At 34.5% G+C, this 24659-nt stretch overlaps 1 protein-coding gene across 8 annotated transcripts in view; it reads left to right on the top strand.

Moving 5' to 3' along the window:
- The window catches only part of LOC130449891 (CAP-Gly domain-containing linker protein 2), a 69974-nt gene that overhangs the window by 2735 nt on the left and 42580 nt on the right, over positions 1–24659 (top strand). For 3 of the 8 annotated variants that reach the window (XM_056787951.1, XM_056787955.1, XM_056787956.1), the window contains exon 1: positions 13396–13600. The exons of the other annotated variants lie outside the window; for them this stretch is intronic. In XM_056787951.1, the coding sequence (XP_056643929.1) occupies positions 13588–13600 (13 nt within the window). In that variant the 5' untranslated portion in view covers positions 13396–13587. Of the gene's footprint in view, positions 1–13395; positions 13601–24659 lie in introns of those variants that run through there. 8 annotated transcript variants of the gene reach the window in all.

Raw genomic sequence — 24659 nt, forward strand, 5'->3', positions numbered from 1 at the left:
CGCGCCTTGAATGCCATATTGAATTTTGACTCAGAATCGTCACTGATACAATTTTGACTCGGAGTTTTTGTTCGTAATTTATTGGTGGCATATATATTCATCTCTAATACAATTTTGACTCGGATTTTTTGTTCGTAATTTATTGGTGGCGTTCATATTCGTCTCTAATACAATTTTGACTCGGAGTTTTTGTTCGTAATTTATTGGTGGCGTATATATTCATCTCTGATACAATTTTGACTCAGAATTTGTGCTTGTAATTTGTTGGTGGCATATATGTTCGTCTCTGATACAATTTTGACTCGGAGTTTTTGTTCGTAATTTATTGATGGCATATATATTCGTCTCTGATACAATTTTGACTCAGAATATGTGCTTGTAATTTGTTGGTGGCATATTTATTCGTCTCTAATACAATTTTGACTGGGAGTTTTTGTTCGTAATTTATTGGTGGCGTTCATATTCGTCTCTAATACAATTTTGACTCGGAGTTTTTGTTCGTAATTTATTGGTGGCGTATATATTCATCTCTGATACAATTTTGACTCAGAATTTGTGCTTGTAATTTATTGGTGGCATATATGTTCGTCTCTGATACAATTTTGACTCGGAGTTTTTGTTCGTAATTTATTGGTGGCGTTCATATTCGTCTCTGATACAATTTTGACTCAGAATTTGTGCTTGTAATTTGTTGGTGGCATATATGTTCGTCTCTGATACAATTTTGACTCGGAGTTTTTGTTCGTAATTTATTGGTGGCGTTCATATTCGTCTCTAATACAATTTTGACTCGGAGTTTTTGTTCGCAATTTATTGGTGGCATATATATTCGTCTCTGATACAATTTTGACTCAGAATTTGTGCTTGTAATTTGTTGGTGGCATATTTATTCGTTTCTAATACAATTTTGACTCGGAGTTTTTGTTCGTAATTTATTGGTGGCATATTTATTCGTCTCTAATACAATTTTGACTCGGAGTTTTTGTTCGTAATTTATTGGTGGCATATATATTCGTCTCTGATACAATTTTGACTCAGAATTTGTGCTTGTAATTTGTTGGTGGCACATTTATTCGTCTCTAATACAATTTTGACTCGGATTTTTTGTTCGTAATTTATTGGTGGCGTTCATATTCGTCTCTAATACAATTTTGACTCGGAGTTTTTGTTCGTAATTTATTGGTGGCGTATATATTCATCTCTGATACAATTTTGACTCAGAATTTGTGCTTGTAATTTATTGGTGGCATATATGTTCGTCTCTGATACAATTTTGACTCGGAGTTTTTGTTCGTAATTTATTGGTGGCGTTCATATTCGTCTCTAATACAATTTTGACTCGGAGTTTTTGTTCGTAATTTATTGGTGGCGTTCATATTCGTCACTGATACAATTTTGACTCGGAGTTTTTGTTCGTAATTTATTGATGGCATATATATTCGTCTCTGATACAATTTTGACTCAGAATATGTGCTTGTAATTTGTTGGTGGCATATTTATTCGTCTCTAATACAATTTTGACTGGGAGTTTTTGTTCGTAATTTATTGGTGGCGTTCATATTCGTCTCTAATACAATTTTGACTCGGAGTTTTTGTTCGTAATTTATTGGTGGCGTATATATTCATCTCTGATACAATTTTGACTCAGAATTTGTGCTTGTAATTTATTGGTGGCATATATGTTCGTCTCTGATACAATTTTGACTCGGAGTTTTTGTTCGTAATTTATTGGTGGCGTTCATATTCGTCTCTAATACAATTTTGACTCGGAGTTTTTGTTCGTAATTTATTGGTGGCATATTTATTCGTCTCTTATACAATTTTGACTCGGAGTTTTTGTTCGTAATTTATTGGTGGCATATATATTCGTCTCTGATACAATTTTGACTCAGAATATGTGCTTGTAATTTGTTGGTGGCATATTTATTCGTCTCTAATACAATTTTGACTCGGAGTTTTTGTTCGTAATTTATTGGTGGCGTTCATATTCGTCTCTGATACAATTTTGACTTGGAGTTTTTGTTCGTAATTTATTGGTGGCATATATGTTCGTCTCTGATACAATTTTGACTCGGAGTTTTTGTTCGTAATTTATTGGTGGCGTTCATATTCGTCTCTGATACAATTTTGACTCAGAATTTGTGCTTGTAATTTGTTGGTGGCATATATGTTCGTCTCTGATACAATTTTGACTCGGAGTTTTTGTTCGTAATTTATTGATGGCATATATATTCGTCTCTGATACAATTTTGACTCAGAATATGTGCTTGTAATTTGTTGGTGGCATATTTATTCATCTCTAATACAATTTTGACTGGGAGTTTTTGTTCGTAATTTATTGGTGGCGTTCATATTCGTCTCTAATACAATTTTGACTCGGAGTTTTTGTTCGTAATTTATTGGTGGCGTATATATTCATCTCTGATACAATTTTGACTCAGAATTTGTGCTTGTAATTTATTGGTGGCATATATGTTCGTCTCTGATACAATTTTGACTCGGAGTTTTTGTTCGTAATTTATTGGTGGCGTTCATATTCGTCTCTAATACAATTTTGACTCGGAGTTTTTGTTCGTAATTTATTGGTGGCATATTTATTCGTCTCTTATACAATTTTGACTCGGAGTTTTTGTTCGTAATTTATTGGTGGCATATATATTCGTCTCTGATACAATTTTGACTCAGAATATGTGCTTGTAATTTGTTGGTGGCATATTTATTCGTCTCTAATACAATTTTGACTCGGAGTTTTTGTTCGTAATTTATTGGTGGCGTTCATATTCGTCTCTGATACAATTTTGACTTGGAGTTTTTGTTCGTAATTTATTGGTGGCATATATGTTCGTCTCTGATACAATTTTGACTCGGAGTTTTTGTTCGTAATTTATTGGTGGCGTTCATATTCGTCTCTGATACAATTTTGACTCAGAATTTGTGCTTGTAATTTGTTGGTGGCATATATGTTCGTCTCTGATACAATTTTGACTCGGAGTTTTTGTTCGTAATTTATTGATGGCATATATATTCGTCTCTGATACAATTTTGACTCAGAATATGTGCTTGTAATTTGTTGGTGGCATATTTATTCGTCTCTAATACAATTTTGACTGGGAGTTTTTGTTCGTAATTTATTGGTGGCGTTCATATTCGTCTCTAATACAATTTTGACTCGGAGTTTTTGTTCGTAATTTATTGGTGGCGTATATATTCATCTCTGATACAATTTTGACTCAGAATTTGTGCTTGTAATTTATTGGTGGCATATATGTTCGTCTCTGATACAATTTTGACTCGGAGTTTTTGTTCGTAATTTATTGGTGGCGTTCATATTCGTCACTGATACAATTTTGACTCGGAGTTTTTGTTCGTAATTTATTGATGGCATATATATTCGTCTCTGATACAATTTTGACTCAGAATATGTGCTTGTAATTTGTTGGTGGCATATTTATTCGTCTCTAATACAATTTTGACTGGGAGTTTTTGTTCGTAATTTATTGGTGGCGTTCATATTCGTCTCTAATACAATTTTGACTCGGAGTTTTTGTTCGTAATTTATTGGTGGCGTATATATTCATCTCTGATACAATTTTGACTCAGAATTTGTGCTTGTAATTTATTGGTGGCATATATGTTCGTCTCTGATACAATTTTGACTCGGAGTTTTTGTTCGTAATTTATTGGTGGCGTTCATATTCGTCTCTAATACAATTTTGACTCGGAGTTTTTGTTCGTAATTTATTGGTGGCATATTTATTCGTCTCTTATACAATTTTGACTCGGAGTTTTTGTTCGTAATTTATTGGTGGCATATATATTCGTCTCTGATACAATTTTGACTCAGAATATGTGCTTGTAATTTGTTGGTGGCATATTTATTCGTCTCTAATACAATTTTGACTCGGAGTTTTTGTTCGTAATTTATTGGTGGCGTTCATATTCGTCTCTGATACAATTTTGACTTGGAGTTTTTGTTCGTAATTTATTGGTGGCATATATGTTCGTCTCTGATACAATTTTGACTCGGAGTTTTTGTTCGTAATTTATTGGTGGCGTTCATATTCGTCTCTGATACAATTTTGACTCAGAATTTGTGCTTGTAATTTGTTGGTGGCATATATGTTCGTCTCTGATACAATTTTGACTCGGAGTTTTTGTTCGTAATTTATTGATGGCATATATATTCGTCTCTGATACAATTTTGACTCAGAATATGTGCTTGTAATTTGTTGGTGGCATATTTATTCGTCTCTAATACAATTTTGACTGGGAGTTTTTGTTCGTAATTTATTGGTGGCGTTCATATTCGTCTCTAATACAATTTTGACTCGGAGTTTTTGTTCGTAATTTATTGGTGGCGTATATATTCATCTCTGATACAATTTTGACTCAGAATTTGTGCTTGTAATTTATTGGTGGCATATATGTTCGTCTCTGATACAATTTTGACTCGGAGTTTTTGTTCGTAATTTATTGGTGGCGTTCATATTCGTCTCTAATACAATTTTGACTCAGAATTTGTGCTTGTAATTTGTTGGTGGCATATTTATTCGTCTCTTATACAATTTTGACTCGGAGTTTTTGTTCGTAATTTATTGGTGGCATATATATTCGTCTCTGATACAATTTTGACTCAGAATATGTGCTTGTAATTTGTTGGTGGCATATTTATTCGTCTCTAATACAATTTTGACTCGGAGTTTTTGTTCGTAATTTATTGGTGGCATATATATTCGTCTCTGATACAATTTTGACTCAGAATATGTGCTTGTAATTTGTTGGTGGCATATTTATTCGTCTCTAATACAATTTTGACTCGGAGTTTTTGTTCGTAATTTATTGGTGGTGTATATATTCGTCTCTGAATATTCATGGCCCTGGAACTATATTTCCATTGAATAGTTTTATTATTGACAAGAAAATATCTCTTCCCGTAATATCGCTCCATGTATTGGTATCTGCTGATGATGCATCTTCTTCCTCTAAATCCGAATCAATAATTTGAATTCTTCTCATTTTTTCTCACTAATATAACATCACTATCTGTCCCAAAGTATTTTTTCACTCAAATCATCTCCATGCAAAATAAAATCTAGTTCGTTTTCCACATCACTTATTTCACAACTATTATTTTTTACTACACGAGGGGTATAACGTAATAATTATAACAAAACGAAACAAAATGAAACACTTACCATTGTAAAAACATAAAACGCAGATCTCACACATTGGAACGCGAATTTGAACACTTTTGATTATCTAAGAAATAAGAGCTCCGAGGGAGACAAACAAACGTGTGGCATATGCGGCGAAAATGGAGTGTAAAGGCTTAAAAAGGACGTAGAAATAAATGAGCTGCACTTCTTCTTCTTACGACCCCGTCTCCCTACGAAGGTCGGCGATCCAAATGGCTATTGTCGCACGAGAAACCGCAGCTCTGAAAATTTCTGTCCGAGTCATCTGAGCAAGTCTTTTGTCTACGGCCGACCGACCGTTTTCCTTCGATCTACCCTTCTATGATTGATTTTCGTGAGAAGTTACCCATTTGCTGTAGGACCTCTATGTTTGTCTTATGTTCCGACCAAGCATTCGACATTTCGAACGCATCAATTTTCTCCTCTGTGGCCGCATCCGTGGTCCAACTTTCGCATCCGTCCAGAAGAACATGAAAGATGTAACAGCGAAGCATTCTGGTCCGGAGTTCCGGGTTGAGGTTGCGGATTGCTAGAAGCATCTTCATGTTGCATTCTGGTCCGGAGTTCCAAGCTGAGGTTGCGGTTTGTTAGAAGCGTCTTCATGTTGCTCAGAGTTTTCCGCGCTTGCTCAATTCTTGATCTGATTTCGAGTTTTGGTTCGCATTGCTGGTTGACGAGCGTGATCAGGTATCTTAGAGATGACACTTGTTCAATGATCTCTCCGTGGAGTTTCTTTATTTTTTTGAGAATACCAATAGTTTGGTCTTGGACATATTGATATAAAGGCCGAATTACTCGCTGGATTCTCCAATAACGTCCATAAGAGATTGAAGTTCTGGTAGGCTACTGGCCACGGTATCATCTGCGTAACGAAGATTGTTTATAATATTTCCATTGGTCTTTATGTCTGCAATTGTATTCTCGAGGGCTTCGCTGAATGCTGCCTCAGAGAAGAGGGAAAGTCCGGTTAAGATCTTTATATCTTGTGATTATCTGAGATTTCATGTTTAGAATGCTGTTCAAAATATACAACTGAATACATAGTAAATGATTTTATTCCGCAATGTAGCCGCGCTCTGTATATTATAAAAAAAGTGGTGTGGGATTGATTGGATTCTCTTAGGTTACGTTTCTTTCGAGTACATCAAATTTTTTACCACTTTAACAAATTAGTTTTTATTAGACATAACTAATCAATTCACAGGCAATTATTTTTCAAAATTGATCAACTGAAACAACAAATGATATTAATTCGAACCAGCTTTTACCCGCGGCTTCGCTCGCATCGAATCTATTAAATAAGTATCAGAAATCATTATAATAGAAAAGAACGAACTCTGTAGCTATATTAGAACCTGAGATATAGATCTTTGAATGTAGAAAAATTGCCAAAAACCTACAAAAATCCATAACTCCACATGGAATGTCCGCGCCCAGCTCCTCTCCAACTCAACCGATTTAAGTGTTCAAAAATTCAAAAGAAAGAAGGTGTTTCAGCGAGTGTTCTTAAACCAGAACAAAGTCTCTATCTTGAATAGAACCTGAGATATTGAGGATAGAACGTGTGTATGTGAAAACTTCCATAAGTAATGTACAGGTGGAAATCGCATTTGAGTATAACTTGAGAATGGTGAAAATTAGATGAAATCCGATGGTCGAAAAATTAAGAAAACCGGTTGGGTATAACGCCTGAACGGACTCGGAATGGAAATTATTAATTTTTTTAATATACAAGATAATGTTGGTATAAAAAATTGTCAATCAAATGTGATACGAGGGTTGCTACTTAAGTTTTAAGATAGACGAATAAAAACAATTTCCGTTTTGGAAACTAAGCACTTCGATAACCTTACCAACTGTATCGTTACGGCTCGATACAAGTTTCGACGAGATGTAGGTATATAAGCAGCGAAGATTGGTATCAATTAATAAATATAGTTTAAAAAAACAAGCTTTCATATCATATGAAACTAAAAAGTTGGAAATAATTTTTAAAATAAACTTTAAACAAAAAAAGCGTAGGGCGCTCGATGTTCAAGAAATATGAAACAAAGCGCCCCACGCTTTTTTCACAATAATTCTGGTATTTTTCAATAATTATTATTTATTTTAAAAATTATTTTCAACTTTTTAGTTTGATGTGCTTTAAAAGCGCCGTTTTTAGTTTTTGAAACTAGATTTTTCACTTTTTAGTTCGATTTATTATCAAAAATAAAATTTTTCCTTAAGCTTCAATCATTAGTATTGTAAATCTCCATCAGAGGGTGCACGAATGTAAATCTCTGTATACACATACTAAAATTCTAAAGTAATATTGATGCAGGTAGTATAGTAAATCTGCAATAGAGGGCAGACGGTTGTTAAATTTGTTTCGATGTGAAGAGAAAAGTTGCAGTGATAATTTAAAAAAAAAATTCCCGAAACAAAAACACAGCCTGAATGGAATTTGAACCCACGACCGGTGAATCTCGGCGAACGAACTCAATTAAAGTGATGGGATATACTAACAGTAATAATCCATTTGTTCATATACCAAAGAAGAGTTACGAACTAAGAAGCTCATAAACCCACATACAGGTGAAGCTAATATAAGCTTGTTGAAAAGGCTTTGATAGCAGCTTCAACCTCAAACTCATTGAGCGATTTTCTGAAAAACACCGCGCCAGGTAAAATTGGGGTTGAATTAGCGGCAGGCGAAAAGGTTCTAGTCTTTCTTGCAGTAAACCACAGTCAAAATTTACGTACTGATGTGACCTCTAAGTTGATTCAAAACATAATTGACCCAAAATGTTTTTGTCACGTTAAAGTCCGAAGCAATAATAGTTGTAGGTTTACATTGACGTTCCAAATCACAGCTTGAATAGGATTTAAAACCACCACCGGAGAAACTAGAGGTTGAAGCCTTAGCCCGCTCGGCTAACGAAGGCAATTAACGTGATGGGATATACTAACAGTAATAAGTCACGAAGTAGAGTTACAAACAAACAAGTTCATGAACAGGTGTAAATAAAACACCGAAAACCTGTATTAACTCAGGTATATTTATGAAAATTTTAGGAAATATTGAGATTATTCTGTTATAAGTTATAATAATAAGTTTTGTATTAAAAGATAAATTTTGTTTTATTACTGTCTAATACATAAAATAGATCATAGGGCAAATACATCGTATTATGTACACATATATATTTTTGTTTATCACCTGTTGAACTTATATAAGTTTATGGTGAATTGGGTTCGTCAAGGCTTTTTATTCACGACTACACATTCGTCGACTCATGCGTCGGTGGCTATTAATTATTCGTAAAGTATTTTTTCCGTAGTCAAGTGCTTTCAAAAAAGTGAACTCGTCGAGAAAGGATAAATATTTCTAGAAATAAATTTCTCTTTTCTTAATTTATAAAAAATAACTTGGTAATTTGATATGACGTATATTCCATACAGTGATGTTTGACTGTACTGTTTGGACCTTGAAAGCTGAAATGATCAAAAAACTTGAGATGTGGCTCTATAGACGCATCCTGAAGATACTCTGGACCGACAGAATCACCAACGACGAAGTACTAAGACGCATTAGTCGCAAAAGAAAGCTGTTGACAATTATTAAACAGAAATCTAAACCTCCACGTCAGAATAGGATTCATGGAATGTTATGGGTGGTCAGTACTACTGGAAACTTTGACCTTGAAAGCTCAAATGGTCAAAAAAACTTGAGGCATTTGAGATGTGTCTCTATAGACGCATCCTGAAGATACCCTGTACTAACAGATACCTACTGCTACAGAATATAATGCAGGACAGAGTAGAGGGAAAGAAAGGCATCGGCAGGAAAAAAAAAATGAAGAGAATTGTTTCATGTTGCGAAGAACTGAGACGCATTTAAAAACGTGGTCGCCAACTTTCAATGAGAAGACGGCATGAGAAGAAGAGGATGTTTGAAAGTAGCGTTTTTTGGTTTTTTGGCGTTATACCAATTTTTTGTAAAATAGAGAAAGTGAGGGTTCAATTTCCCACCTTTAGATATAGGTGGGGATGTCACTCAGTCAGGGTAGTTGTAAATAAGGGTGAATATGAATGTTATTAGATCACAAGCGTTTCTTGTCGCAGATTCGCCCGCGATATATGTCCGTTCAATTTAGTATTTAATCAATGCTACCTTAAAAATCAGAATCTACCCTACGAAGTGTGCTTTTGCCTTATCTATAACTGTCCCCGATGTATAACTCGCCACTTGCTCAAGAAATTCTGAGTTACCATGTCGGAGAGTGTCGTCCTCTTGTGGGTTGTCTGTAGTCGTCTCCACTGCACCTGATGAGTTCCCTCAATTCCTCATTAGGATTCGTTGCCAGCTCCTCGAATAGCTTTACTGCCCTATGGTCCATAATGTCCAATACTTTTTCAGGTCCCGATTCTTCGTATATTTCCTCGCTACTTGTTGTCCAGTGGATATTTAGTGCTTGTCTCAGCGTTATGTTTTGTTGGACTTGTAGCTGTTTCCTGTTCTTTTTGCAGGCGTCTTCCCATGCAACCAAGGCGTATGTTATGAGTTCGAGTTTTGTTTCCGTCTTCAGCTTACTTTTTCTAGCGATTAATCCGCATAGTCTTGCTCTCACTTTATCGACAGAGTTTTACACGTGATCGTTGAAAGTGAGACATTGATCCAAAGTTCTTCTTCTTCTTCTTCTATGCCATCTTCTTATTGAAGGTTGGTGACCACGTTTATAAAAGGGTCCTTCGTGATCTTTCCATCTACCGCTATGGTGAATTACCGCCTAATATCGAGAACCTCCAATTTTCGTAAATTCAACGATTTGTCGACACTCTGTATAAACAAATTACACCACCACGATTATATGAATTGTTGTTATATTAAATGTAATAAATAATTTGATCTTTTCGTGATTTTTCTATCTACCGCTATGGTGAATTACCGCCGAATATCGAGAACCTCCAATTTTCGTACGTTCAACGATTTATCGACACCCTGTATGAACAGATTACACCACCACGATTATATGAATTGTTGTTATATTAAATGTAATAAATAATTTGATGTTTTCGTGATTTTTCCATCTACCGCTATCGTGAATTACCACCGAATATCGAGAACCCCCAGTTTTCGTACGTTCAACGATTTATCGACACCCTGTATGAACAGATTACACCACCACGATTATATGAATTGTTGTTATATTAAATGTAATAAATAATTTGATCTTTACGTGATTTTTCCATCTACCGCTATCGTGAATTACCACCGAATATCGAGAACCCCCAGTTTTCGTACGTTCAACGATTTATCGACACCCTGTATGAACAAATTACAACACCACGATTATATGGATTGTAGTTATATGAAATGCAATAAATAATTTGATCTTTTCGTGATTTTTCCATCTACCGCTATCGTGAATTACCACCGAATATCGAGAACCCCCAGTTTTCGTACGTTCAACGGTTTATCGACACCCTGTATGAACAGATTACACCACCACGATTCTATGAATTGTTGTTATATTAAATGTAATAAATAATTTGATCTTTACGTGATTTTTCCATCTACCGCTATCGTGAATTACCACCGAATATCGAGAACCCCCAGTTTTCGTACGTTCAACGATTTATCGACACCCTGTATGAACAGATTACACCACCACGATTCTATGAATTGTTGTTATATTAAATGTAATAAATAATTTGATCTTTTCGTGATTTTTCCATCTACCGCTATCGTGAATTACCACCGAATATCGAGAACCCCCAGTATTCGTACGTTCAACGATTTATCGACACCCTGTATGAACAGATTACACCACCACGATTCTATGAATTGTTGTTATATTAAATGCAATAAATAATTTGATCTTTACGTGATTTTTCCATCTACCGCTATCGTGAATTACCACCGAATATCGAGAACCCCCAGTTTTCGTACGTTCAACGATTTATCGACACCCTGTATGAACAGATTACACCACCACGATTCTATGAATTGTTGTTATATTAAATGCAATAAATAATTTGATCTTTACGTGATTTTTCCATCTACCGCTATCGTGAATTACCACCGAATATCGAGAACCCCCAGTTTTCGTACTTTCAACGATTTATCGACACCCTGTATGAACAGATTACACCACCACGATTCTATGAATTGTTGTTATATTAAATGCAATAAATAATTTGATCTTTACGTGATTTTTCCATCTACCGCTATCGTGAATTACCACCGAATATCGAGAACCCCCAGTTTTCGTACGTTCAACGATTTATCGACACCCTGTATGAACAGATTACACCACCACGATTCTATGAATTGTTGTTATATTAAATGCAATAAATAATTTGATCTTTACGTGATTTTTCCATCTACCGCTATCGTGAATTACCACCGAATATCGAGAACCCCCAGTTTTCGTACGTTCAACGATTTATCGACACCCTGTATGAACAGATTACACCACCACGATTCTATGAATTGTTGTTATATTAAATGTAATAAATAATTTGATGTTTTCGTGATTTTTCCATCTACCGCTATCGTGAATTACCACCGAATATCGAGAACCCCCAGTTTTCGTACGTTCAACGATTTATCGACACCCTGTATGAACAGATTACACCACCACGATTATATGAATTGTAGTTATATTAAATGTAATAAATAATTTGATGTTTTCGTGATTTTTCCATCTACCGCTATCGTGAATTACCACCGAATATCGAGAACCCCCAGTTTTCGTACGTTCAACGGTTTATCGACACCCTGTATGAACAGATTACACCACCACGATTCTATGAATTGTTGTTATATTAAATGTAATAAATAATTTGATCTTTACGTGATTTTTCCATCTACCGCTATCGTGAATTACCACCGAATATCGAGAACCCCCAGTTTTCGTACGTTCAACGATTTATCGACACCCTGTATGAACAGATTACACCACCACGATTATATGAATTGTAGTTATATTAAATGTAATAAATAATTTGATGTTTTCGTGATTTTTCCATCTACCGCTATCGTGAATTACCACCGAATATCGAGAACCTCCAATTTTCGTACGTTCAACGATTTATCGACACCCTGTATGAACAGATTACACCACCACGATTATATGAATTGTTGTTATATTAAATGTAATAAATAATTTGATGTTTTCGTGATTTTTCCATCTACCGCTATCGTGAATTACCACCGAATATCGAGAACCTCCAATTTTCGTACGTTCAACGATTTATCGACACCCTGTATGAACAAATTACACCACCACGATTATATGAATTGTTGTTATTTTAAATGTAATAAATAATTTGATGTTTTCGTGATTTTTCCATCTACCGCTATCGTGAATTACCACCGAATATCGAGAACCTCCAATTTTCGTACGTTCAACGATTTATCGACACCCTGTATGAACAAATTACACCACCACGATTATATGAATTGTTGTTATTTTAAATGTAATAAATAATTTGATGTTTTCGTGATTTTTCCATCTACCGCTATCGTGAATTACCACCGAATATCGAGAACCTCCAATTTTCGTACGTTCAACGATTTATCGACACCCTGTATGAACAAATTACACCACCACGATTATATGAATTGTTGTTATTTTAAATGTAATAAATAATTTGATGTTTTCGTGATTTTTCCATCTACCGCTATCGTGAATTACCACCGAATATCGAGAACCTCCAATTTTCGTACGTTCAACGATTTATCGACACCCTGTATGAACAAATTACACCACCACGATTATATGAATTGTTGTTATTTTAAATGTAATAAATAATTTGATGTTTTCGTGATTTTTCCATCTACCGCTATCGTGAATTACCACCGAATATCGAGAACCTCCAATTTTCGTACGTTCAACGATTTATCGACACCCTGTATGAACAAATTACACCACCACGATTATATGAATTGTTGTTATTTTAAATGTAATAAATAATTTGATGTTTTCGTGATTTTTCCATCTACCGCTATCGTGAATTACCACCGAATATCGAGAACCTCCAATTTTCGTACGTTCAACGATTTATCGACACCCTGTATGAACAGATTACACCACCACGATTATATGAATTGTAGTTATATTAAATGTAATAAAATATAATTTGACCCTCCCGTGACCTTTGCGTATCTACCGCTATGGTGAATTACCGTCGTGTCCCTTATGTTTTTGTTATTACCATTTCTCTTCTCTGGCTTACGTCGCAGATACTGTTTTGTTTTTCGTTAGTAACATTTACTAATATCGCATATCAGTAGACTGGGTATCTCAGTATTCACAGTTTGGTTTGCATTGTCAATTTGTTGTGACGTCATTCATTTACTGTTGACATTTTTGCCCTCACAGCGGCCTTACTCGAGGCGGATATGAGTTACATAGGTAAGTATTAAATTTTGTAATTTCGCGTAATGTTTTCTAATTCTTCTTTTCTTAATATAATATAATGTAAGATAGTTATTTATCTGCGGTAACCAAAAAAATTAAGCATTGAAAAACTCGTATAAATAAGTGAATTTACATATTATGCACACTACGTTTAAAAGCGTGCAAAAAAGAAAAATGCTTTTCAAATGGAAATTTCATTGTAACACCCAGAAGATTATGAAAAAGTACAATTCTTTTTCAATGGGATAATCATTATTAGGCCAGGAATCAACGGTAAAAAATTAGTCCAGGAACCAGCGGTAAAATACGTTAGAACTTTGTTAATCAACGTCGGTTTTTATAAAAAATTGGATTTAAGCTCTACTTAGCCCCTTATTCAAGACCTACAATGTGCCTAAGGGTGCTTTTTATTGTTTAGGGGTGAAAACTACCCCTTATCGTGAAAAAATTAAAAATTTCGATTTTCGCTTGTATTTGAGTAAAATATATATGAATTATTCGTAGATCTATTGATATTTTCAAACAAGTTTATGATTAATCGGACTCATGCAACCCCTCCAAAGACCATCCTCTGAGGGTAGTAATATTGAAAGCTTTTTTTAAAGAAGCTTATTATAATCTGGATTTTCCTGAAAATTTGAATTCAAACCCTACTTACCCTCTTCTACGAAATCCTCCCTGTGCTGAACCGGGATTTTTATATTTTGAGGGTGTAAATTACCCTTATTGCAAAAAAATTTTAAATCTCAGATTTTATCCATGTTATTTCATATCCAAATAAATTTTAATTTTATTATTCCTGAATCTGTTGACATTCTCAAACACGTTTATGATCAATCAGATTCATGCAACCCCTCGAAATCATCCCCTAATCATATGAAAACTTAAAAAATAATCTCAATGATTCTTTTATAATTAAAAATTATTCAAAATTGAATTTATATTGAATTGAGAATGTTTGTCATTAATTTTTTAAAAGTGTTGCTTTTTAAATATTTCAACCCTTATGAAACCCCACTTCAATGACCCAAAATTTCAAATTTTTTTACAGAAATAACATAAAAATTAAAATATTTTAAAAATCGATAATTATTATAGTATAGTATAAAAAAACAATTTTGAAAAATTATATTTCATCATTATTAATATCTAGAACGATCCACGTGTCTGTTTTTCCAATACTCCAAAATTCGGCTCCGAAATTTTGAAAAAAAACCAGTTGGTTTTTCGACAATAACTTACTCAATTTTCAAGCTAGAAACTATTTTATATAAGCATTTTGTAGGGGATTTCAAGGACTTCAACGTCATATCAATTAAAACTTTTTTTTAACCTCGGGTTTCGAAAAGGGTGCAGCTCAATAGGGTTGTATAAGCCACATTTCGTACGCGAATGCAAATTTTGGACTAACGTATCTCCTTCAATTTTTGTGATATATAGATTAAATAAAATTGGTAAGAAAAACCCTACAATTTATTTAAGAAAATATTTTTTTGAAGATTGCGGAAATGCGTTGTGCAATTTAATCAATTATTTTTTCTAAAATAAGCATTCAAAACCTGTAAAATCACATGAATCATATCAATAATACATAAAGTTAAAGGGTAAGTGGATTGTCATTAATTTCAATTAGGGTGGTAATGGCGAGGGTATAATTTTTGTACTGTTTCAAAAAAGAAAAAAATATATTATAAATCATTCAAATCTTTATGCAAAAAAATTTAAACAGTGCTAATTTTTAAGGGTTTTCTATGTGCTTTAAAAATATCTTTTGAGTTTTTCTAAAAATTTCATCAATTTAAAGTTATTTGAGGTTAAAGGTTTTCAGTTTCGTGGGTTTTCCCAAAAATAACCACCCTTCAACGAGCGATAACTCAGTTATTATTTAATTTACAGAGGTCCTTTAGAGTCCTTTTAGAAGCTGTCACAGCACCGGGCATTGAGAAAAAAATTTCCGTAGATCATTTAGTTAATTTATTTCTATTTTTCCACCTGTCTTACGTTCAAGCTCTAACTGTATTACGAAAGATAAATAAAACAGAATTTACATGATCAATTATACCAATTACTGAAAAATAAATCGGATGTTGCCATGTTTCACATGTGAAATAGGTTTTCGAGAAAAAATTTTTCATAACATTTTTTGTAAATATTATTTTAAAACTGACTACCCGACAACTACTCGTAGTGCTCTTAAACTGTATTTTATTCGAACTATAATTCATTTTTTTTTTTTAGTATAATTAATTCTAAAAGCGTGTTTCTTAGGATTTTTGAACTGTTTCTTTCACTGCCATTTTAAAGTTGTTGTCATGTTGTTATACAAGTGCTATTTGAGTTGTTTGAGGCTTATTTGGGCATTAGTTCCACTCGCATACCTTCGATTTTGTTATCAAAAAGATTTGTTAGATACCACATAATTTGACAATCGCCCAAAAAAACGCTCGTGTCGATTTATACAAAGAAATGTTGAAAAAATTCCATCGCGGTGCTTCGAAAGACGCCTAGAAGAAACGACAAATCATGGATCTTTCAAGACGAGCCAAATCCTACAAAAACTTTTCGCGCACGAAGCACTTCGAAGCAAATGGTTTTCTAGGAATAACAGGACATGCCGCCACCGTTCCATGGACCGGATCCGGACCTTTTGCTTACTTTATAAGTCCCGGCGAAAAATCCCACAATAATTTTTTAAATCCCCGTTAGTTTTTTGCAAATATAATACTAAATTGAATGAGTGGATTTTAATCTTTGTCCTAATGCTTGAAGATGACACTTGTAGTGTTTTGACAAAAAAAATTTTGGGTAAGGAAAAAACTCCACCACCCAAAACATTCATGTGGTCATAGCATAGGTCTTCGGCTCGGAAGACATTTTGAAAATCTCTTTATGGCCCCCGCTTAGAAGTATTTCCCACTCCTGCACTAGAGCAACTTACAACTGTCAATTCTGAATGGTACACCAACATTTATTTGACAGAAGTGTTCGAAAAATCAGCGAAACTAATCATTCTCCACCACGACAATGCGAACTTTCACACATCAGTTCAAATAAAAACAGTCAAAACATCGAATTGATGTCGTACAGTCCTTGTTTGGCACCCGATGATTTCTTCTTATTACCGCAGATCAAAAATAAACTGCGAGGTCAACGTTTTTCTATACCTGAAAAGGCGTTGCAGCTCATCTAGTACACACCGACCTGAATTTGTTTTCGCCAAAGAACTAGGGCACGACATCCAAAAGAAGTTTCTGCACCGTCTTGTATGGATGGAAAAAGAATTTTTCTTCCAAAACGATCGGAAAGTCTAAGAGCAGACGCCGGGACATTGGAATTTTCACTGCTTTAATGTTTTTATGTGATCTAACGACCCGAGTAACTCAGTTGTTAGTTGTACCGCACGTAGAGGTTCGGAACCTGGACCAAAGGGGCTGAATTGAAGCGATTCCGGGCTATAATCAAGAAATATCAGTTCTAATAGTAGGCCTCAACGATAACTGCATTCTTTTAATTGTTCCAACGCTTGATGACGACTAAACCGTGCTTCGGCAAGGATTTATAGCCCCGTTCATATCACGAGACTGAATGGCGTGCATTTAAAACAAGAAAGTTGTGCTACCGCGCCCGGTATTTCGTTTCTTTTCGCTTAAGGCCGATACTACACAATGCGACTGAAATTCGCGTCAACATTCACCTTTCAACGTTGACTGAACGTTGGACGAAGGCTGGAACCTTACCAAAACTCACTCAAAGGAATGAAAACGTGACAAAGAAGTGATGAACAGCAAACAACAGATAATAGGTGTCCGCCGGTAAGGTATATTTTGTTCGAGTTGCTCCAGCGTTTGCATAAACCTTGCTTTTCAGATATCCCCGCAAAAATAAATCCGGAACAGTCAAATCAGGCGACCGCGGATTTCAATCCAATAATTTGTTAATACCACACGTTAAGCAAGCCCAAAGCATGCAGTCGTGGCGTTAAAAAATTTACAATCATATCACGATATCGCTTTCCATTGACGGTTTCCGTTACGCCGTTTTCAGTTTCGAAGATATAAGGTCCAATGATTCCTCCTGACCAAATTGCACACCAGATTGTCACTTTTAATGGATGCAACTGATGAATAATTTGAGGGTTTTCTCTTTATTCACATATACATTCAAATGAAAATGTGCTTCGTCGCTAATTATGATTTTTTCATGAAAATCGGGGTTGTCGTGGGCGAGCTGTAGCATCCTATTGGCATGTGTACTGCGGCGTAAATGGTCTTCTGGTTAGGTTGGTTAGGTCTTGTGTCAACTGAAGTCATCCGGGCATTTTTTGTGTGCCTGTAGATTAGGGGATTAACAAAATTTTTGGAACATTTGGGATTTTTAGCTTTTCCTATTACCAATGGAGTCAATTTATGCAGACCTGATGCATTTGTGCATCCTAAAATGATAATTCTCTGCCTTGCAGTCTTCATACCTGAATCGGTTTTCTCAGACATGGAAACATAAATTTTTTCAGCTAGCAGTTGCCAGCAAATGCCAATTCCTGAATTATCTGCATCAACCTTTGTTTGAATAGATCGACAAGCTCTGGCCGAGACGATGATTTTTCGCCTGAGTTAAATAACTTAATTCACAACTTTGGACAAACTATTTATTAAAAAAATATATAAATAAACAAAGTGGTTTCAAATAATTTTTTGACTACCGTTCTCGATGGATGTTACTATTATATCTGGCCCTGTATGCCAGAGAGATTCATTTGGTAGGATAAGGATATGTTTTTTTGTAAGGACTTTTAGTATGTTTGATTAGGCCCTGATATAGGAGCTGCTCCTCTGCAGGGCTGGGGTTGTGGTGGTTTTGTTGGGATGTGTTTTTTCCAACTTATTCTAGCGGGGAGATGCGAAGTGGGGCTTGTAAGCAAAAACGGTTCTATTTTTATTTTTCTTTTGTTTTTTTTTTCCTAATCTAATTCGGGGTGCGCTGTATTATTCCCTATCGTCGGCCATTTGGCTGGAGAACCGGTTCACCAGATTGCAGGGAAACCGCAGAAAACCTGCAACACCGACCATCGTCGAATTGTGTAGGGTGATTATTGGGGGGTTGATGTGTATGTTATGGATAAGGGAGGGCCAGTGAGGTTGGTTTTAATATCACCAAAAAACGGATTGTACCTTACAGGGAGGTACTTGGCTTTTGGGTAAATGCGAACTGGATGCCGTTACTCACGCCACTGGTGACGGTACAGCTGTAACCGTAAAAGGGGGGAATGAGGCGTTGTAGCGTTTCGGCTACTAGCGTGCGAGAAGTGGGGATGGAATTCATAATTATTGTGGTTGCCAGAATTTCAATTAATATTTTGGAATCTGTAAGTTTGGGATTTTTCTCCAGAGTGACTGGGGCAGTTTCCTGGGGAGCTTTAGGTGTTTTTTAGTTGCACCGCAGGTGGGACAGATAGGTTTGGCATTGCAGATGTCTGCAGAGTGGCCGGTGGAGGAATCGCGAACGCAGTATTTGGACATTGCAGGAATGGAGTTTGAGTTCGAGGCTTGGAAGTTTATGCCCTTGGTGAGGTCGTGATGGTAGGCTGCTTCGGAGTCTGTTATAATTCGAAACATGGAGTAGGTTTATTTGTTGACCTGGCAATGATCCTCCAGGATTTGAGAACGGGAAATTTGAATGTCGAAAGGATCTCTAGGAACTCCTCGTCGATATAGGAGTGGTCTACATTCTTGCAGACAAGAGAGAAGGTGGTTTTTTTGGGTTTTGATGGGAATCTTTGGACGTGTTGGGAAGAGTTCATTGGAAACGTGAAAGGAATTTTGAGAAGGGATAATCTTTGAGAAAGCTCATTTGTCCCCTCAATAGCTCTTGCGTATTGAGGGGAGATTCTAGAGCTCCCTCTGGGAGGTGTGTTTTTGAGGAAGATTCCTCAAATTGAGAGTCTGGAGTGAAGGATTTCGGTAGGAGGTGCGGGATTGTTGTTGAGAGAGGCTGCCCTGTATTATCTCTTAAATATTGATTCTATTCTATAGAAAGGTTATAATTGATTATATTTATGGTGGTCACGTCACATTAAGAAAATAAGTAATTTGGTAAGTTGATGGAAAAGCTTATGAAGACATTTAGAACGGTCAGACATTGCACTTTTCAGATTCATGCTTTTTGTTTAATAATTTCTCCGGATACAGACATATTTCTTTCCCTTTGTGCTAAGAAACATTGAAACGAATTTGTAAATGAAACTGAGTATTCTCGAAGTTCATTGTCTTGTCGCATACAAATTTTCGTGTTCGTGATTTTACTACAAACAATTCCACCTCGAAGTCACCTTATGTAAATTGTTTACCTAATCTTGAAAATAGATGATGATGTAATGGAAGAGAACCGAGTAAAAATAAACTTAATATACATACATATTAGTCATTACATTAACATAAACTATAATACCGATAAAAAACCGAAAACAAACTTTTTATTTTAATATCCTTGTTCAAAATTCTCAGTTAGTTCTTACTTAGTTTATTTATCAAATTTTATTTTTTTAAATTTTAACACGCAGAGTGTCGTAATGAAAACAAAAATATTGATGTCTTTTTGGCCAAAGTTTTTGTATTGTATCACTTTATTTTTAGTGTAATAATAATAAAACAATTGAATACAGTGAAATATTTTGGGGGGGAAAAGCCAATCAACGCGCATTCTTTTCGATTTCTGTGTTGTTTGGCGCCTTTGCGCCGATCCTAGTGACATCTCTCCGACTGGCTCCATCCTAAGGTTCATATCCATGCTAACGCTGTAGATGCGCGGTCGCGGGAAATTTGAAAATAACTCGAGTAATTTTAAATGCTCGAAGCTAGTTGTCGCACCAAATTGTGAATGAAGCAAAATTATTATGCAAAATATTTTTATTTTGCTAACAGTTCAACTTCAAATATTGTTGTTTACAAGAAAATATAAATACCTGATATTAAAATGCTGTTTAAATGAAGTATTTTGTAAAACATTTTGGTTTCATTTACAATTTATGTGTCAACCAGGTCCGACCATCTAAATTTCACAATTAAATGGTTTATATAAGATATAGGTAGATGGAATATTGAAACACAGGATGATTATTATAATTTTTATTTTGTTTATGACATTTTATAACTATATCCACAAACAAAAAATTTTCATTCGCACTTTAGCAGGCTTAGGACTGTCAACAGTGACATGTTGGCGTTTGTACATGGTACATAACAATGGTATATAAAAAACTGATTTTATAACCATGGTTAGTTAATGATTACCGTTGTCTTTCTTGTAGCTTTCCCTATATTTAATAATACCTATGTAATGAAAGATGCATATGTTAAAATTAATATTTACAAAATATTGAGGAAATGTCTGTCAAATCCTCCAAACGAAATATTTGTTTCTTTTATGCCTAACGAATTAATTAACTGGGGCAATCTCTCGAAAATTTTATCAGAAAAACTTATAAAAATATCACAGAATTTTGCTGAAGACGCACTTAAAACATTTTTGTTTGTTGTTCCCTAGAATATATTAATGAATTTGCCTTAATTAATTCGTTTGACAATATTATATTTTTACACAAGTGGCATTTGAGACTTTTAAATAATTTCTTCGCTACTGAACCTGCCACATAAGGAGTGACAAGGTCTAATCCTGTATATTTTGAGCTTCTATTGAATGGTTTATAAATTAGGACATTGACTATTGGAGGAAATAGCAATTCTTTTCCTCTGCATAACTTTTCACTAGGATTCATAAGAGGTTTATTGTCACAGTAAATATAAGTACTTACCAGGTAAATGTAGAGTTGTCAGTGAAAGTTTTTTTAACCTGCCATTGGGGTTTCTACAATGTGGTTCAAAATGGATATAACATATTCTATGTGATGACAATACTGTATCTGCAAGCATTAACTTGGGGTTATTAATTCTTTGCAATCAAATTCTGCAAACGTCTTCATTCGTCCATAAAAAAAGTAAAACAAGGATAAAATCATTCAACATATTTAACCATTCGACAAAATGATTTCCTAAATACAAATTAATGAAGTTGGGAAGAAAAGAGTTATTCTCGTATAGATATGAACTTGATTTCAATTTAAATATTTTTATGTTGATAAATACCCTTATCGTTTGCTTATTTGTGCATCCTGGTACACAGCAGGCCTTTACTCGTTTACTATATTATACGTACGTATATTGAGTAAGTAAACACGACAGCACAACTCGCAACAAATAATAACTTTTAAATGCACAAAAATGCAAATAACTAATAAACAAACAATATCAAACACCTTTGCAAGATGAACGTTGTTTCTCGATGCATGGTTGCAACTTAGTTTCAGAATCCAGATTGACAAACATTCAAAAATAAAATACCAAAAAGTAAGATTTTAGATGTGAGCCAGTCACAGAGAGATGGCGTTGAAAATCGCCCCGAACTTCGCCTATTCCAGTGCACAGGCTCTGCCGCTTAGTATTTGTGCCGTTTGTGGAGTTCACGTCGTTTACGTTTGTTACCAGCGATTGCAGTTTAGGATTTGTACCGACTCTCTATATTGACGTGATTCGTAAATCCGCCGTAAAAACGAAGATTTAAAAAAAATTTATCGAAATCGGATGATTTTTCGATTTTCTAAAACCAAAAAAAACGAGGGGAACGCGAAAGTCTAAAATTACCAATACCTGCCAATTGAGTTATAAAATTTTTGACTAAAGATTAACACCAACACAAATCCGAAACATAATGTGGAGTGTTTATGGTAATTTGTATCCATTATTTTCCACAATTATATATTTGTTGTTCAGTTGAGAACGAGAATCATGAAGGTTGCGACGGTGAAAAAATCTGTAAACATTTTAGTCTTAAACCAAGCAGAAATAGATCCAAAAAAATGAAAATTGGAATAGATAATTTTTTATATCTCACGATGTCTACATATGAACGTCGGCTAAGTATTCGAGCGATTGTTGAATCCATAGGAATTGACAGATGCAAATTTTACATGAAAATTCCAACATGCGAAGAATTTGTGCAAAAATTTTCACATTCGAACAACAATAACAGCGATTAGAACATCCCAATGTTAAACCACGCACGAAAGAACTGACAGAAAAAGACGTCGTAGGAATATCTTGTTATTTAATAGCTGCACCTCGTATATTTCGACAAAGTAATATACGAACCAAAAAAGAAATATATATTTTTTTTGGCTTGGACTATCGATAATTATGATTACTATCACGTATTGTTGATTTATTACTTTAATTTTTAATTGTTAATTAAGCAATTACAAGTTACGAGCGTCAATTAAGTAATAGCCGATTGTTGATCGGAATGCACTCAAAATATTAATGATAAATTTAATTTATTGTGGGAACTGACTCCGAATAAGTGATAAGTTGTTTTGTGGTACTTTATTAGTCGAATTTACGAATACTTCCTGTTATATATCTGATGAAAAACAATCACTACATTATAAAGTTATAATTTAATTGCTTGGTTTTTGACAAAAAAAATTTTTAGTGTAGTTTTTTTCTTGCTCAAAATCTCACCATTTTATTTGTTATATTAAGCAATAGTTGGGCCAAATTAGACTACTTGTCAAAAGTTTTTGCCCAACCTATAGTTTGCGTGGGCGTACGCCAACTCGTGATCGTGGTTGTCATGAAGATTAGACAACTCGTGACGGAAGATTATGCGATTCGGAATTTTAATTATGAAATGAAAAACCAAACAGATATATATTTACAGTGTATTTCATTAAAAAATATTTTCCATTCTAAACACATAAAAACAATAGAAAAAATATGAAATTTTGTATCTATACGAGACCTTTTTGAAAAATTTCCTTATAAAAAAGAAATTTGTTATATAAATATAGAAACCTGACAGTGCAAGATCAGGACTAAATGTTGGATCTTGTTAGAGTTTAATACCACCAAGTTCTTCGATCTTGATCCGCGTAACTATCGCATTATGTGATTCAGCATTATCTTGTTGTGAAAGAACTCGCTTTTGATTAACTAAACCTGGATATTTCCCCCGATAAAAACTTATCAGCTGTCCACTATATACATCGGGATTGATAGCTCGACCATTTGGAATGACTTAATAATACCAGTAGACACACAAGACTTTCCGCTTCTCTTTGAGATGGGTTCTAGTAGTTTTCCTTTGTCATTTCTTCAGATTGAGATATTTTGCAAAAATGTAGAACAACCGCTAAAAAAGCGATGACTCGAAAATGCGGCAAAAACTCTAAATTGTATTTTCTCCAAATATAGATTTCTCTCGTAAAAGCTATCGTAGAAGGATATGGCGAAGGATGAAATTAAGCGAGAAAGGTGGGTATTGAACAGACCATAAAAGACAGAGTGGTTCAACCGCAAGTCGACTGTAACTTTGTTATTTCAAATGGAACACCCTGTATATTATTACATTTTTGAAATCTACGTAAAATTTTAGTATACTTTTGTCTAAAAACTTTTTTCCAAAAATGTATACCTTTTGAGTTATTAATTTTTTTGTAAAAAATTTGACCTTTGCAGACCCTTATAAATTATTTTTTTACGAGGATACCCTTAAAGATACGAAAATGGTTTCTGTTCGGTTGCTTTTAGCAAGGTCAGACGTATTTGAATCTATGTGGAAAATTTTTACATTTTATACAGGGTGTGTATAAAAAATGTTCAAAGTTTAACTATGCAAAAGTTAATCAAATTTAAAAATTTACAGAAAACATTTAATATCTGGATAACAATAAGGTTTAGGTACAGAAAAGTATACATGAATTTGCCTTGTTTTTTTACTCTTAAATGCATTAAAATAGAAAAAACGGGTGGTTCTATTTAAAAAATAAAGAAATTTGATATTTAAGAAGTTAAACTTTGAACAGTTTTTATACACACCCTGTATAAAATGAAAAAGTTTTCAACATAGATTCAAATACGTCTAGCCTTGCTCAAAACAACGGAACAGAAACCATTTTCATATCTTTAAGGGTATCCTCGTAAAAAAATAATTTATAAGGGTCTGC

Source organism: Diorhabda sublineata, chromosome 10 (assembly GCF_026230105.1).
Source record: "Diorhabda sublineata isolate icDioSubl1.1 chromosome 10, icDioSubl1.1, whole genome shotgun sequence".
Classification (NCBI taxonomy): domain Eukaryota; kingdom Metazoa; phylum Arthropoda; class Insecta; order Coleoptera; family Chrysomelidae; genus Diorhabda; species Diorhabda sublineata.